Below are 15,168 nucleotides of genomic sequence, written 5' to 3'. Positions count from 1 at the left end.
CAGGGACTCCAACAACCTCTCCAAGTAGGCCTTAGTAACACTGGCAGAACAAATTAAAGCCTGGAAAGCTTAAGACACTAGCACAGAGCACATGACTAGCAGGTGACAGAGCCGGGATTTGAACCCAGGATTGTTTGGTCCCAAAGCTCACATATTTTGTAGTACCACACTGCCTCTCTAAAGAACAAAACAACTGACCATTAAAGATGAATCCAAAGCAAAGATAAAGTACTCTAAAACAGCAGGGAATTTTTATTTGATATGCAAAACTTACATACAAAGAAATATTTTTAGAAGCTAAAAATTAAGTGATTTGCAGCAGCCTAGGGTACCAAACAAAGGGGAGTCCCAGGGTGGGGTGTCAAGAAGGGGTGGTTCCTGCTAAGCAGAAGCTTTTCAAGAAACTGAGCAAGTTATGTTATAGAGCTGTCTCATGGCCCGGCTTTGCTGTCCCATGCCTCATTGAATGAGATTTACTTGATTTGATTTAATTTTTCTCTTACATCTCTGTACTAATGACAGTCATTTCACTTCTACATATTATATTGAATTAGGTAAATTCTATATTACACATCATCTCTGGGCTTTAGTATTCTTTTCTTACAAGTGTTCTTGACAGAGTGCAGGAAGTATCTCTGCCTACATAACTGAATGCTTCACTGACTTCCTAGGTTGTCCTTTTAATCACTGTAAATCCTGAAAAACATGTCAGTCATTGTTTTATAGGCAATATAATATGAGAATATTTAATGACCATTTAGCAAAAATAAATACTCAGAAATTTCTGTATCCCCCCTTTTTTTTTTGGCCAGTATGCCTTACCTAAAACAATGTGATTATCTATTTGGTGTATTCTGTTTGGGGAGGCTGAGTGGGATTAATTCCTGGCCTGGTGTTGCAGTGTAAACAGCTTTTTGCCTGTCTTTTGTCATTAATGATCATGCTGTAGATGTAGCCAGTGCATTGTAAGCCAATCTGTCAAGGCAAATAAACAATTCACCTTGTTAAAATTCCCTAAATCTTGCATTAATAAAACCAAAGTAACCCCCTGAACACTCAAGAGATGTCTCCCTCCATACTGCAGTGATGGATGACATGTCTAAAGATCCTGGAAATTAAGTAGTTCAGGTCATTAAAAGTGTCCCACACTTGTTATTGATTTAATTTATTTTAAAAGGTGGGGGTGGAGATAAGAATGTTACCTCCCCCATTTCCTTTTTCTTTTTTTTTTTGGTCTGAGAGGTATCACTTGTACACAATTAAAACTATTGCCTGAATGAACAGCTCTTTGCTTGTTACAACATTAGCTTTATTATTCATGTAAGTATTATGTCATCCTCCTAAACAGATTTCTAAAAATAAATTGATAATCATTGCAACTTGTGTTACCTCAAAAAGTCCTTGGCGTTTCATATACATAATGAGTTCTAGAAACTTTTGAGTTCTGGTCACAGAAATAATGACCCTTTGGGCAACAAAAATAATTCCTCAGGTAGATAAACGTTTAGATGAAGGTCAAATGGTTTGAAGGAAATAAACTGGAAAATAAGGGGGAAAAAAAAACTGCACAGAGAAGCTTTTTTTTTTTCTTTTCCCCTAAACCCTCCCCCCACCTTTGTACAAGAAAAAAGTAAAAATTGTGTGTGTTTAAGTATGTGTGTGTTTGTATACATGCATATATATAGATGGATAAAGAATTAAATACTTTTAAAGAGTGGTATTTAGAATCATTTGATTCTATATCACTATATTTTAAGGCAGATTTAAGTTGTTGTTGTTGTATGTGTGTGTCTTTATTTGTGTATCAGTCTTTTCCACCAACCCATGTAACGGAACCTGTATTCACCACCATATCCCAGTGCCTTGCATGATAGATGCCCAATAAATATTTTTTGAAGGATTAAAGTATAACTTCAAACACTTTTCTTCTCTCTTTTATTCCTTAAACTTCAGTGGGTACAGTGGGCTGCATAAAGAATAGTAATAGCCCCAAACATGCCTGGCTTGACAGCCCCCTCTGCAAGGGACTGAACAGCAGGAAGGTTGAGCACTAGAGGAATACAGGGGTCAGCCTGGGTAAGACTGGCAACCTTTGTAGTCCCTCACTGTTACCCTGGAATAGGTAGCAGTATTCCAAAGCTGTGTAAGAAATAGGGCAACTCAGTACATTAATCATGGATAAAACTGAAATATTATATTGAATTATGTAAATATGTGATACATAGAATTTGACATTGCTTTTCTCATTTGTTGCATACCTTATGTAAGTGTCCCTAATGAGCTGTGTGAATAAAATTTCACCATCATTTCTCTTTATTCTTTCAACAATATGGGCTTATTGGAAAAAACTTAGCCATGGTAAAATATAATAATGACCCTTAAGAATAGTTACATGCATGGTGGCATTGAGGAAGACATAGAGGGGTACATGGAAGCTACAGACAACAAAGATGAACCCTTTTGCACATATAGTACTGTGTTGTCAGCAAACATGGGTACATGGGTAGATAGATGGGTGGACAGGCTGAACTATTAGGTATGTCTGTGCAGAGAGGAGTGTGCCCAAGACCAAGTATAGGGTTGGTGGACAATGGTTCTACAAGTGTATTTGTATGTTCTGTAAAAATTCCCATGTGTATAGTAGAGCTGACAAGGGACAAGGTTGTAGTCAATTCTTGGGCACTCAGCTACCCAGAGGGACCGAGTAGTTGAACCTGTGGGTTCGGGACCATAGTCGCAGGGGACAAAAAGTTCAATTGGCATAACATACTACACAAAACATTGTTCCACCTCCTACTTTGGCAAGTAGCGACTGGGATCTTAAAAGCTTGCAAGCTGCCATCTAGATGCAACAATGGATCTCTCCTCATCCAGAGCAAAGAAGAATGAAGAAAACCAAAGACTCATGGAAATAATTAGTCCTTGAGACTTGTACACCCTGCGATCTGCAGCCTATACAACTATGAGACCAGAAGAACTAGATGGTACCTGGCAACCACTGTGAACCACTCGGAGAGGGATCTATGTAGGAGATCCTGGATAAAGTTGGGAGAACAATGTGAAACAAAACTCAAAATCATTTAAAAAAAAAAAAAAAAAAAAGGACCAGATCTGCTGGTCTGATAGAGCCTGATAGAACCACTGAGACTAAGGCTTTACCCTTCAGGTCTGGAATTGAACTCATACCTGTGGCTTCCAGCCAAACAAAAGACAGGCATACGAGAGGAACATTTACCTGAGGTAGATACACTCCTTGGAGAGAACAATCAGGGGAGAAAGAAGGACTGTTTATGCATGGGGAGACAGCTCAGGGGGCAGGAGTGCATGGAAGGATGGACACAGGATAGAGGTGACTAACAGAAGGAAGTGGGAAGGGAGCTGTTGCACTGTGGTAAATTGTAGTCAATGTCATGAGACAAAGTGTATGTGAACTGCTGTATGGAAAGCAAATTTGCTCTGTAAACTTTCATCTAAATCACAATAAAAAAAAAATAGTTATGTGGATTTTAGACTTTATTATACAGTGTTGATGCTTTACTTCCATAGATGGTCTTTGTTTAAAAAGTGCACGATCAGGTCAAATACCATGACAGAATCTTAAAAATACATATATATGAAAACATACCCTATGGTTAACTCCATCAGATTTTTCTTTGAAATTGCATAATATGGATATTTCAATACTGACATGGTTATGCCATTGTGCCAGCTACTTAACAGAGAGTTCCCTAAATGGAAGAACTCTATAGATTTTAAATATATATATACACTGATTTATACTTAGTGGTAAAGTTGTTACTGACTCTTTAAGTGGAGTTGTCTAATAGCAAGAAATACCAGTTGATCCTAATGTGAAAACTGTTAGAGCTGAAGGATCTTGACTAAATCTTCCATTTAGAAAAAGCATTTATAGTATTTACGGTATTCCTAAGCAGCAGTGGTCTTTTGTGGAAATATATGTGTGTATATATATGGGAGCTCTGGTAGCATAATGGCTAAAGTACTTGACTGCTAACCAGAAGGCTGGCCATTCAAACCCACCAGCCACTCCTCGGAAGGAAGATGGGGCAATCTACTTCCTTAGTGATACCGCCTTGGAAGCCCAAGGAGGGATCGCTATGAGTCGAGTCCGACTCGACGGCACATAACAGCAGCAACATATATATCAGGCCATTTGATTGCTAAGTAAGGAAAGTTTGCTTTATATATGTTAGCAGTGTTATTGATATTCCCAGGTTTTGAAATGCCATTCTGGATTAGAATTTTGTGATAGCCGAGACTCTGTCTACTTGGTTCCCACTCTCTGGTCCCCTACCTCAGCATCTGGAGTAGAGTAGGTCTTCTGGTTGGATAAAGGAACAAATACAATGCTGCATTTTCTGACACTGAAGAGCATGTGTGTTGGCCTGAATTCTCAGTGGGGAGAATGTGGGGCCACTTCTCATGTCGATTGTGAGGAGTGATGCTGGTAAAAACTTGATGGACGGTTATGACTTTTTGAAATAGTTAATTTGATTGATTGCATAGCAAACTTCAGTTTCTGTTTCGTGCCTTCACAGGCTGTCATTTTAGAAAATGAAGAACTTCCCAAACTGTTTCTTGATTTCCTGAACATCCGACACTTGCCCTCGCTACCAAAGGCGGAGAGTTGTGGGTAAGCATTATTGTTACATGTTGGACATGTTTTTTAAGTTACTTTTCAGTAACTTATTGGTCTAACAGATATAGCCAGTGGTGCTAAAAGGGCCAGTCTGGCCACACCCACTCTCTTGGCTTGGGACAGCACTTGCTCGCCCCCTGCTTGTAGCCAGAGGAACTCCTCTAAAGCCCTTATACACATCTTGCAAGGCTCAGTAAGTAACTCATGTTTAGACTCAGGGGATTGCCTTTATAAATTATGCTTACATAGAGTTAAGTCATGTGGTAGAAATTATGAATTTAAATGACCTGCTTAGGAGCTAATTTGTTTATCTGTGGATATGCAAGTAAAGTCTATATTCCCTTACCACATATACTCATATAAAGTTAGTTATAAATAACCTTAGAGACAATCTGACTCAATTCCTCTTATTTAATATTTGAGCCAAAAGAGACAGAAGGAGTTAAATGAACTTCCCAAGATGTCTCAACTTGTACCTGGCAGAGTTTAGGCCTCCAATTGTATAGGCCAACGCTCTCTCCACTATCTTGACACCTCTCCCTCAGGAACTTCTAAAGTAAGGGTTGGAGATCCTCATCCCTACTTACTGAGGAAATAATGTTTGTTACCATCAGTAAAGTGGAGGGTCAATGAAAAAGGGGAAGGCCCTCAACAAGATGGATTGACACAGTGGCTATAGCAATGGGCTTAGGTATGGCAGGGATTATGAGGCTGGCACAGGACAGGGCAGCATTTCATTTTGTTGTACATAAGGTCTCTATGAGTCGGAGACAACCCAGCAGCACATAACAACACCAATCATCAGCAACTGGCCAAGCCCTTCTGAAGAAGTGACACTGAAATCCTGGAGTGCTCTGGGTGCATAACTTGGGCTGAGCTAGCCTGAGAAGGCAGCCACCAGCATCCCTAACAGTAGATCCATTTACAAACAAATGAGTCTTCACAAACTCTGCAAATCCTAGCAGGAGAGAGTATTTTATCCATTTTCTTGATCCTTCCAGATCTGACTGGGAGGAACCACACCAACTACAAAATCTTTAAGGTAAAGCAAACTACACTCAAAGTTGTGTTAAACCTTAGCCACCAGCTGGATGAGAGACTGTAGTCAGTCCCCTGTCACAACTTCTTCACTGTCAGTGTTCAAGCAGGGACACTCACCACTCACCCACTCATCTCAGAGTAGAATTAGAGTCTCTTCTCACCAAATAATATGTGTTGTCATTGTGTTCTCTTACAACTTATGTGTATTCTCTGGGGATCAGCTTTCTTGTATGTTTTTTGTATTTTCAAGAAGAGGTGCTGGTAATTACAGTGAATGAATCTTTTCTCCATTGTATAAGGCCAAAAATTAAAACTATACTATCTTAAGTGATCTTCAGGAAAATTGAAACTCTAGAATATACCAGTCTTACTACGAGTCACTAGGACAATCTTACAAGTCACTTGACATGCCGTGGTTGTGTGAAGTCCTCTTTTTTTTCAAAATGTTTCCCAGTTCAGTGCTCTATGAATACTGGCTCATTTCCTTTTGTTGGCATAGACATTGACCCAGTTAATACTGGTTAATATAATTTTCCTCTTTTAAAAATTTTAGATCTTTTGATGAGACAGAACCTGAAGAGTCAAGGTAAGAACAAACACTAGTCAGTTAGGAGTTACACAGACCGAGAATAGGACTGTGGCTTTGTTAGGTGTTTAATTACCTATCACATAAGTGTTTTAAGTTATGTTTTCCTTGAAAGTCTTTGTTGGAAAATTGGTTTTAAGAATATAAATAATTGATAAGAAGTTAGAAGAGTAGCTAATTACCATATATTTGCACAAACTGCACAACCCCTCACATGTTAATTTTCTGTGCATAATATGCACATTATATACGAAAATATGGTATATTTACGAACAAAGGAGTAAGAACCCTAAGTTTTTTCATATGAGTAATAAGAACTCTGTTTTATCAATAATCGTGCTACAAGATTAAAATAAAAACTTTCAGCAGTGATTTATTGTACAGATTATATATCTGCTTCAAATTCCACAAAGAAATGTTTAGAAGAAGAGCACAGTGTTAGCTTGTTCCATCTAACTCTGTTTGCCATTATTCACCCACACCGTTAGATTCATAAACCTTGAGACATCCCCGCACAGCAGTTTGATCCCCTCAAAGCTAGTTTGTAGTGTTTTCTGTTTACCGTCGTCCCCTGATGCTGACATGCCTGTTCTTGACCTTTCCAGCAAACTGTCCCACCAGCCAGTGCTGCTGTTCCTCAGGGATCCATACGTCTTGCCTGCAGCAAGCGGTAATCAAACCTGTCATCTGCTAACAGCTCTTTACTGATCTGACCCTGTACCACATAAACCACGTTTTTAATACAGGTCTAACAGAGTGACATTGGTCCAGGGCTTAATAATCTGCCAATAAACCAGTGCTCTTGGTGTAGGAGACATTTAGAATTTTAATTGGGGCAGGCCTTTCAGGAGGAAATATAATTTTTCTTTCTCTCTTCCCAGGCTATTTTGAATTATAGTAGTAAGGGGAAAAGGTACATACTGTTTTTGAATTTTTGGCAGTATTATTTTGGCCTCTGCCTGTTTTTATTCAGGTGGCAGGGTTTGAACTCAAGGTTCTAATCCTTTTTTAAAAATGCTTTCTTCCCAGAAGCTGTGTATATACATTGCATGTGTATCTCTGTTCCCGTGTAGGTTGCAGCAATTTTGATAGCCATTGAGTTTATATCTTAAAGATTATATATTTAAATATAATTAATTGATTCAGTTATAAGTAGAATCAATATTTTAGCCTGAGTCTTTTGTTTGTGCTAAGAAATTCCAGTTCTTAGTCTTCCTTTCAAAGGGCTCTGTTATGCACTCTTTTTGAGTACATTCTCAGACATTATCTCATTTAATTTCCTTAACAGCCTTATGAAACAGGCAGGTATTTGCATTGGCTAATGAGAAAATAGGGGCTCAGGATGGTCCCTCTCTTGCTTACTCTCAGGTGAGAGGAGTGGACCCCCGAATTCTGCTTGTGCTTTTTGCCTATAGTGAATTTTTAATCTTTGTTTCTGAGAATAACTAAATAGCATAGCGAGTAAATAGCAATAGATAAATTACCTATTAAAACCATCCTTAGTTTCTGACAATAAAACCTTATCACCATCAAGAGAAATGTAACTGTTCTCTGTAGCAAGGATGCATGTACTCAGATCACCCACTTAGCTGTCAGTTTAAAGAAGGGCAGCCAAGAGACAGCCCTGTTTGAAGACTACTATGGATATCTTTGCTATGTCGAGGGATCATTCCTAGAACCTTGACAGTGTTGGGTTTGGTATATAAGAGCATTGTCTCATAATATTTGTTCTATGAATTCCTTTCAGTAAAGAATATTACCTCTTTTTAACATTTACTTCTCATGTTTTATAAATATACATATGTTCTATTACTTGGTGTTATGTTAACAAAATATGTTATATTTGAAAAATATTCAAAATACAGCTTAATCTAGATTAGATAGGTAGTATTTTAAAAAGTATTCTTAATTATGTTTTCACATTGTTCCACAAATTGTCTCTCCAGGTATTGTTTATGCTCACTACTTCGTGCATTTGATTGAAAATCCTGTAGAAGTGTAGAAAAAGGAATGATCACTGTGGCCTAGATTGGCCAGGGGTGCTCTATGGAAGAGGGTAGATATTTTGTGCCCCTTAAATCAGGTTTACCCAGCTTATAGAGCAGCACTAGCATGTGCGAGGCACCAGGTTTAACAACAAAAACCAAGAGGAACTTTCTGGGAAAGAACATCAGGGGCAAATGTCTGGAGCTAGAAGGAGCGAGAGTTACGTGTGGTTGGGAGGAGGATGTGGGATGAGTGACTTTCCCAAGAAGGGGATTCAGGTTTGAGAATCAATGGAAAGCACAGATTTGGTGGATAAAATGGGCCTACATCAGGGAGGGCCAGTTACCAGATTGATATTTTGGGAAATTTTGGCCAATCCTCTTTCATGAATCACATTCCTGTAGTCTTAGAAGTATTATACTAGTGATAGTTTTGTAAATCTTTAGCATTTAACTTAAAGAGAAGCTATACTTGTATCACATTTTTCTGTTATGGTGATCCTCAGCAAAATTTTGAGGTTATTATCTACAGGATACTGAATATGGGAATATTTTAATTGATATATTGACTCTCCCCCCATAAAATCAGAAGAGCATCTCTTTTTTAAAGTTCTGGTAATCAAACTATTCTCTTAATATCAGAAGTCAAAAGATTACCCTGTTTTTTCTTTTTTTTGTTTATAATTTATTTTTGTTGTTGTTGACAATATACATAGCACAACGTGCATCAATTCAACAATTTCTGCACGTACAATTCAGTGACTTTGATTACGTTCTTTCAGCTCTGCAACCTTTCTTACCCTCCTTTTCTGAGTTGTTCTTCCCCTATTAACATAAACTCACTGCCCTCTAAGTTTCCTGTCTAATCTTTGAAGTTGCCGTTGTCAATTTAAGCCCATATTGGTAGATCTTAAAAGAGCATAATGCACAAGGCAGACATTCTTTTTCAGTTAAGCTAAACTAGTGTTTGGTTTTAAGAAGACTTCAGGGGATATTTTTTAATGTTTAAAGATTTCCTCAGGGCAGTAGTTTCAAGGGTTCATCCGGCCCCTATGCCTCCAGAAAGGCAGGAGGATTTCAATTTTGAAATTCTGTTCTGCATTTTCTTCTTTTGATCAGAATTCTTCTATATAATCTTTCGTCAAAATGTTCAATAATGGTAACTAGATACCATCTGGTTCCTGTCACATGGCAAAGGTGGCATTGTTCACGGAGGCAGTTAGAGACATATATTCCATTTCTTCCTTCTCTTCCTGCCAATAGACTACCCTCTTAATGAATTCAAAAACATTTGCTTTTTGACTTTGTTTTGATTTTTCTGAGAAAGTCAAAACAACTCTTTACAAAGTTCCCAAAGACTTCCATGTGACTAAACCTGGTAGACATTTTTCAGTCCTTGTCTTACTTGACTCTCATCAGCCTTGAACATTGTTGACCACTTTCTCCTTCTTCGAACCCTTGATTCTTCACTTTTCAGCTTTTCTTCCAATCTTTGGCAGGTCATCTGAAACTATCATGAGGTTGTCTTCTCAATACACTTTCTTTCGAAAAATCTTTTCCTTGCTCATGGCCTTGATTATCCCATGTGCACAGCTGAGTCACAGTATTGTATTTCCATCCCAGTCTTCTCTTAGCTCCAAGTGCTTATCATGGTTTACAAGGACTCTCCATGTCTAGTTCTTGCTTATGTTTCTATTGGGACCTCCTTACAACCTCTGCTTCAGCCACACTAGAATTCTTCCAGGGCCTCAAATGTACTACTTAACTCCTTTCTACCTCAAGATGCTTGGTGTTGCTTCTTCCTGGAGCCTTCTACCTTTCTCCACACATGGTTGGCTTTTTCTCATCTTTCAGGTTTCTTGTTGAGTGTCACAGCCTCAGAGGGACCTTTGCTATCTCTCCCTCTAGAGCGGCCACCATGAACCCCTCCAGCCCACTCACTTTTTATCAGAGCACCCTGTTTGGTTTTCTTGTATGATGATCTTGATCTGAAACTGCCTTGCCTTTGTTCTTTTTCTCCCCCTCTGTTGGTTCACCCTCTCAGTCCTCAGCAGCTAGTATATGTTCAGCACCTGGTAGACAAATGCAGAAATTTGCTGTCCACTCTCCTAACAGTGCCTTTCTCCCAGGTAGCCTGAGAGCTGGTGGCTACCTCATTTCATTCAAGCTCAAATAGCACCTTCACACGAGGTTTTCCCCAACTTCTCTATCCCCTGTCATTCTCCAGCTTCATACTGGTTTTTTTTTCCCCAGCACTTAAACTACCACTTGGTATGTTATAATGCTACTGGAAAAACGGCAAGGAGGCCACATGTTCTGACCTCCTCTAATCCCACAAGAGGAAGACAGAGTCATCATCAATAACCCAAGGCCTATTCCTGCCAGGCCAGACATGCTGCCTCCCTCCAGCCCTTTCTCCAACCGTTCCTCCCAAAGCACCCACCACCTCTCTCCTGGGTTCGCTAATTCGCTTCAGTGGCCACCCAGAGCTCACAGATTATGGGGTTTATTAGGGAAGCACCACAGGCTACAATTCGAGTTCAGGAAAAATGCTCAGCCTCTCTCCCAGCCCACCGTCCCTCAGCCAACAGTCTCTCACAGTCCCTTTCCCAGCAGTGCTGGTCCCTCAGTGTCTCACTCAGCAATGTATGTCTCTTGCGTCTCTTTCGGCAGCACGTCTTCCTCAACCAGCAGTCAGAGAGAGTTCTGCCTCTAGGAGGCCTCCTTTTGAGCCCGGCAGGGTGGTCAAATTAGCCAATCATAGCATCAGAACTCTAAGCACTTAAGAGTGAGCCTCCCATAACATTGTGTTGTGCCACACCCAACAGAAATAACCCAGGTGGATAACATTTACAATCAGGAGCTCCTCAGTTGCTCATTCTACCACTGAGTTTACAATAACTTATGGGTAGAAAAGCCATACTAAGTAATTTACTACACTGCAACTACAAAATTACAGCATTTAAATTACCTACCACTATGTCATTTCCTGTGTGAAAGTCAAGTAGTAGTAGTAGTAGTGTCAGAACCTGTCTAACTTCTGAGGGATAATGCAAATCAAGAGCAACCCAACACTAATATAATAAACACAAACATCATTTTGTAGGTAAAAACATTTTTAAAAATTACACACATCAGGAATATTGTTATAATACTTTAACATGGAAAAATTGTCAATCATTTCTGAGAAATACTATTTCAGTTTTCTGAATTTACTCACTGAGTAGTATTAATTCTGCTAGGTATTACTCTTGTTCTTAGTGTTTTGAACAGTTTTGACTTAGTTTTAATGTGAATAAAGAACATTCCACTACATATACAGTAAACTCTGTCAAATGTCAAATCATAAGTGAATTACTTAATATGGCTCTTCTAACCATAGTCTTTATGATTCCTACCAGAAGACTGGGTGGGACTATGCAAATGTGAGACACTTATGGCCCACCAAGGGAATTGAATGACTTGCTAATAATGTAAATAAGGGATATGGCACCCTTTGGGGGGTAGAACTGCAAATAATGCATATGGAATGCTAACATGGGGATTGGTCAGTTTTGCCATTCATTCCACTAGGCATAAAATGAGCCATCTAAGTGGCAGAAAAGGGGGATCTCACTGCCATCAAGAGAGAAAATACAGGAGTGGAGTTTGTCCTTGAATTGAGAGACAATGGCACCAGAGGCAAAGTAACCAAGAGACCAGCAGGAGAGAGAGTGGAGGGTTTGTAGGACCACAGAGCAAGAAAGCTGAGTGCCTTCAAGAAAGAGGCTTGCTGGCAGAGAGTGGTGCACCTTTAGGCAGAGCTGAAAGAGCTTTGTAAAACTTGCCTGAGCAGGGCAGAGGCCAGGCCAAGAGGCCAAGTGACAAAGAGAGTGGTGCCTAGTGTCCTGGCTAAAGGAGGCTTTCCTGATTGAAGAATTGTATCTTGAGCATTCCTGAACCTGAATTGTGACATGTTGCTTCCCTAATAAACCCCATGATCATAAGGGGGGGAAAAAAAAAAAAAAGCAACTCAAGACTGATCCCTGTGAGGTGGAGATCAGACGTACCTCTATTCTTGAGTCTTATTACCAATTCTGACATCAGCCATTCCTCTCATGGCACTCTCTACTTCTCTTCTGGGTTCAAAAATTCTTTGCACTGGCCATACAGAACTCCCAGACCATTCTTAACTGTTAAGTGGTTTATTAAGGACAGGGTACAACTTGTGATCAGGTTCAACAGGCTACAACTCAGGCTCAGGATCAGGAAGCTTGTCTCACTTCAGTGCAGGACAACTTTCTCAACCATGCAGACCTCCTGTCAGCCCCTGAGGACAAGCCTTCTCTCTTCCTGCAGAGGACAGGCTCCTCTAGACCTCCTGAGGACAAGCTCACCTCAGTCCCCTCAGGACAGGCTCTCTTGGCCTTACCATCTGTTGTTACCAGCTCTGATGCTGGGCCCATTCTGGGCCTGTCCTGTCTTCAGTGATACAGCCCTTGACCTGTTGTTAAGGAGCTTTTGGAGGCTCCTTTCTGCTGCTTTCTTCCTTTTGCTTCTCTTACTGCTTCTTTTTTTTTTTTTTTTTTCTGTTTGAAAAACCTCTATGGGACTGGCTGCTTAAACACACAAATTCTTTGTCATTTTCAAGGCATAACAATCCCATCAGGGCCACGAACTGACCAATCCTCTTTCAGTAGGACACAGATACTTCATTTGCCTAATAGACTACAATTCACATCATTTTCATAGTCTATTGGCCAGTCCCGCAAGGTGCATACCAATCACAAAGCCCAGGACCAGACAAAAAATATCAAAACCAAGGTGCTTACAGTTTACTCAAGAGATGTTAATCAACTTGGATAAAAATAACAATCCCTCTGGGGTAGAAAAGTAGATTAACTCCTCAGTGCTTAGGGGAAACATCTCTCAAGCTATTTTTCCAAAGAATCAGAGCAAAAGGTCACACAAAGGAAATAACTTCACCATACCTGTTTTCTTTTATAAGGAGCTGTGGTGATATGGTGGTTAAAGCATTTGGCTGCTAACCAAAAGGTTGGCAGTTCAACCCAACGGCTGCTCCATGGGAGAAAGATAAGATAGTCTGCTTCTGTAAAGATTTGGAGAGCCTTTGGGACATTCTACTCTGCCTGTGGAGTCACTATGAGTTGGAAGCAACTTAATGACAGTAGGGCGGGTTTCCTTTTGTTTGCTTAATTCATTTAAGCTAAATATGCTGACTTCAAATAGGTTTTTATGTTTTGAGTGATAAAGGATAAAGGTTATATGCTACTTGTACGAACCAAAGAAAAAAAAAAAGAAACCCAGTTGCCATCGAGGTGGTTCCTACTCTTGGTGACCTCATATGTGTCATAGTATGATTGCACTCCATCCAGTCTCCAAGGCTGTGACCTTTTGGAAGCAGACTGCTGGGACTTGCTTTCAAGAGTCCTTGATTAGGTTTGAACCAACAACCGTTTGGTTAGTAGTCAAGTATTTAATTGTGCCACGCAGGACGTCCATGCAGTATGCTCTACTTAAGCATTTCATTGAAAATTAACAACTGTATTTATAGCTGCTGGATTAAATATGTTCCTGTGTGGAAGAAATACATTTAGAATTAAAATTAATTTAGCTGAATTCCTGCTTTTAAATATTATATACATATGTAGATTTAGGGACCTCTGGTAGCGTAGTGCCTAAGGCATTTGACTGCTAAGCAGATGCTGGCAGTTCAAACCCACCAGCCACTCCTCGGAAGGAAGATGAGACAATCTACTTCCATAATGATACTGCCTTGGAAGCTCAAGGAGGGGTTGCTGAGTTGGGTCCGACTCGATGGCACATAACAACACAACAACATATAGATTTAAGGCATATTGCAAAATTTTAAAGATGTGTATGAAAAATTATGTTAGTTCATGTTGAAAACAGCAACAACTAAGAAGTCAAATGTCATCAACCAAAAGTAACTGAATCTGCATGTGGTGAAGATATTTTTAAAACCTATGATATTTTGTTTATTTCCTTTTCTTCTGGATTAGCATGTAAATTCCATGAGGGCAAGGACTGTTTCTTCCTTACATTTGCAGTAATTGGAACAGTACTTGGTCCAAAATAATGGCTAGTACTTACTGTGTGATAAGCTTGGGTGTAATTACTTTGCTTCACTCATCGATTTTTACAACAGCCTGTGAGTTGAGTTGTGAGATCCATTTCACAATTAACAAAACTGAGGCAGAGAAAAGTTGAATAATTCACCTAAGGTCACTTGCCAGCTATTAAGTGGCAGATATAAGACACAGAACCTTCTCAATAAATACTAACTGAGATGAACTTGATATTTGATCCATGTACTTATTTGACTTCCCCTTTGGAAAGTCTCAAGAGCGCCTCCACTCAACAAGTCTAGGATTTATTTACCATTTCTATCTTATTCTCATGCTCAGTCTTATGGCTGATCTTCTCTCATTACCCATCTGGTTAGGCAACCTGGAAACCTAGGAAGAAGCATCCTTGACTTCTCCCTTTGTCTCACCAGTGAGATCTCATCTGTGACCAGGTCATGTCTTCATTTCTCTAGAAGTCATCCACTTTTCTCCATCCTGTGACTGCTGCTCTAGTCAGGCTGCCATTGCTTCCCACTTGAACTACTGAAGTAGCTACTGAACTGATCCAGTGTCCCCTTTGAACTTGCTCCAGTACAGTCTTTGAGTGACAGCCAGTTGTTGTTATGTTGTTAAGTGCCGTCGAGTCATTTCTGACTCATAGCAACCCCATGCACAGCAGAACGAAACACTGCTGGATCCCGCGCCAGCCGCACAATCCCTGCTATACTTGAGCCCATCATCGCAGCCACCGTATCAATCCATCTCGTTGAAGGCCTCCCCCTCTTTCGTTGACCCTCCACCCTACCA

The 15,168-nt window shown here is 39.9% G+C and overlaps 1 protein-coding gene across 1 annotated transcript in view; it reads left to right on the top strand.

The window, feature by feature from the left end:
• SNX24 (sorting nexin 24) overlaps positions 1-15,168 on the top strand; it is a 286,637-nt gene that overhangs the window by 266,887 nt on the left and 4,582 nt on the right. Inside the window, exons 4-6 of the mRNA XM_007942232.1 lie at positions 4,560-4,654; positions 6,255-6,287; positions 6,893-6,957. Of these exons, the coding sequence (XP_007940423.1) occupies positions 4,560-4,654; positions 6,255-6,287; positions 6,893-6,957 (193 nt within the window). The remainder of the gene's footprint in view (positions 1-4,559; positions 4,655-6,254; positions 6,288-6,892; positions 6,958-15,168) is intronic.

This window comes from Orycteropus afer, unplaced genomic scaffold (genome assembly GCF_000298275.1).
Source record: "Orycteropus afer afer isolate SDZICR_OR568_19922 unplaced genomic scaffold, OryAfe1.0 scaffold00086, whole genome shotgun sequence".
In the NCBI taxonomy this organism is placed as follows: Eukaryota; Metazoa; Chordata; class Mammalia; order Tubulidentata; family Orycteropodidae; genus Orycteropus; species Orycteropus afer.
Note: the sequence above shows the minus strand (reverse complement) of the source record. Positions and strands in the feature narration are given on the sequence as shown.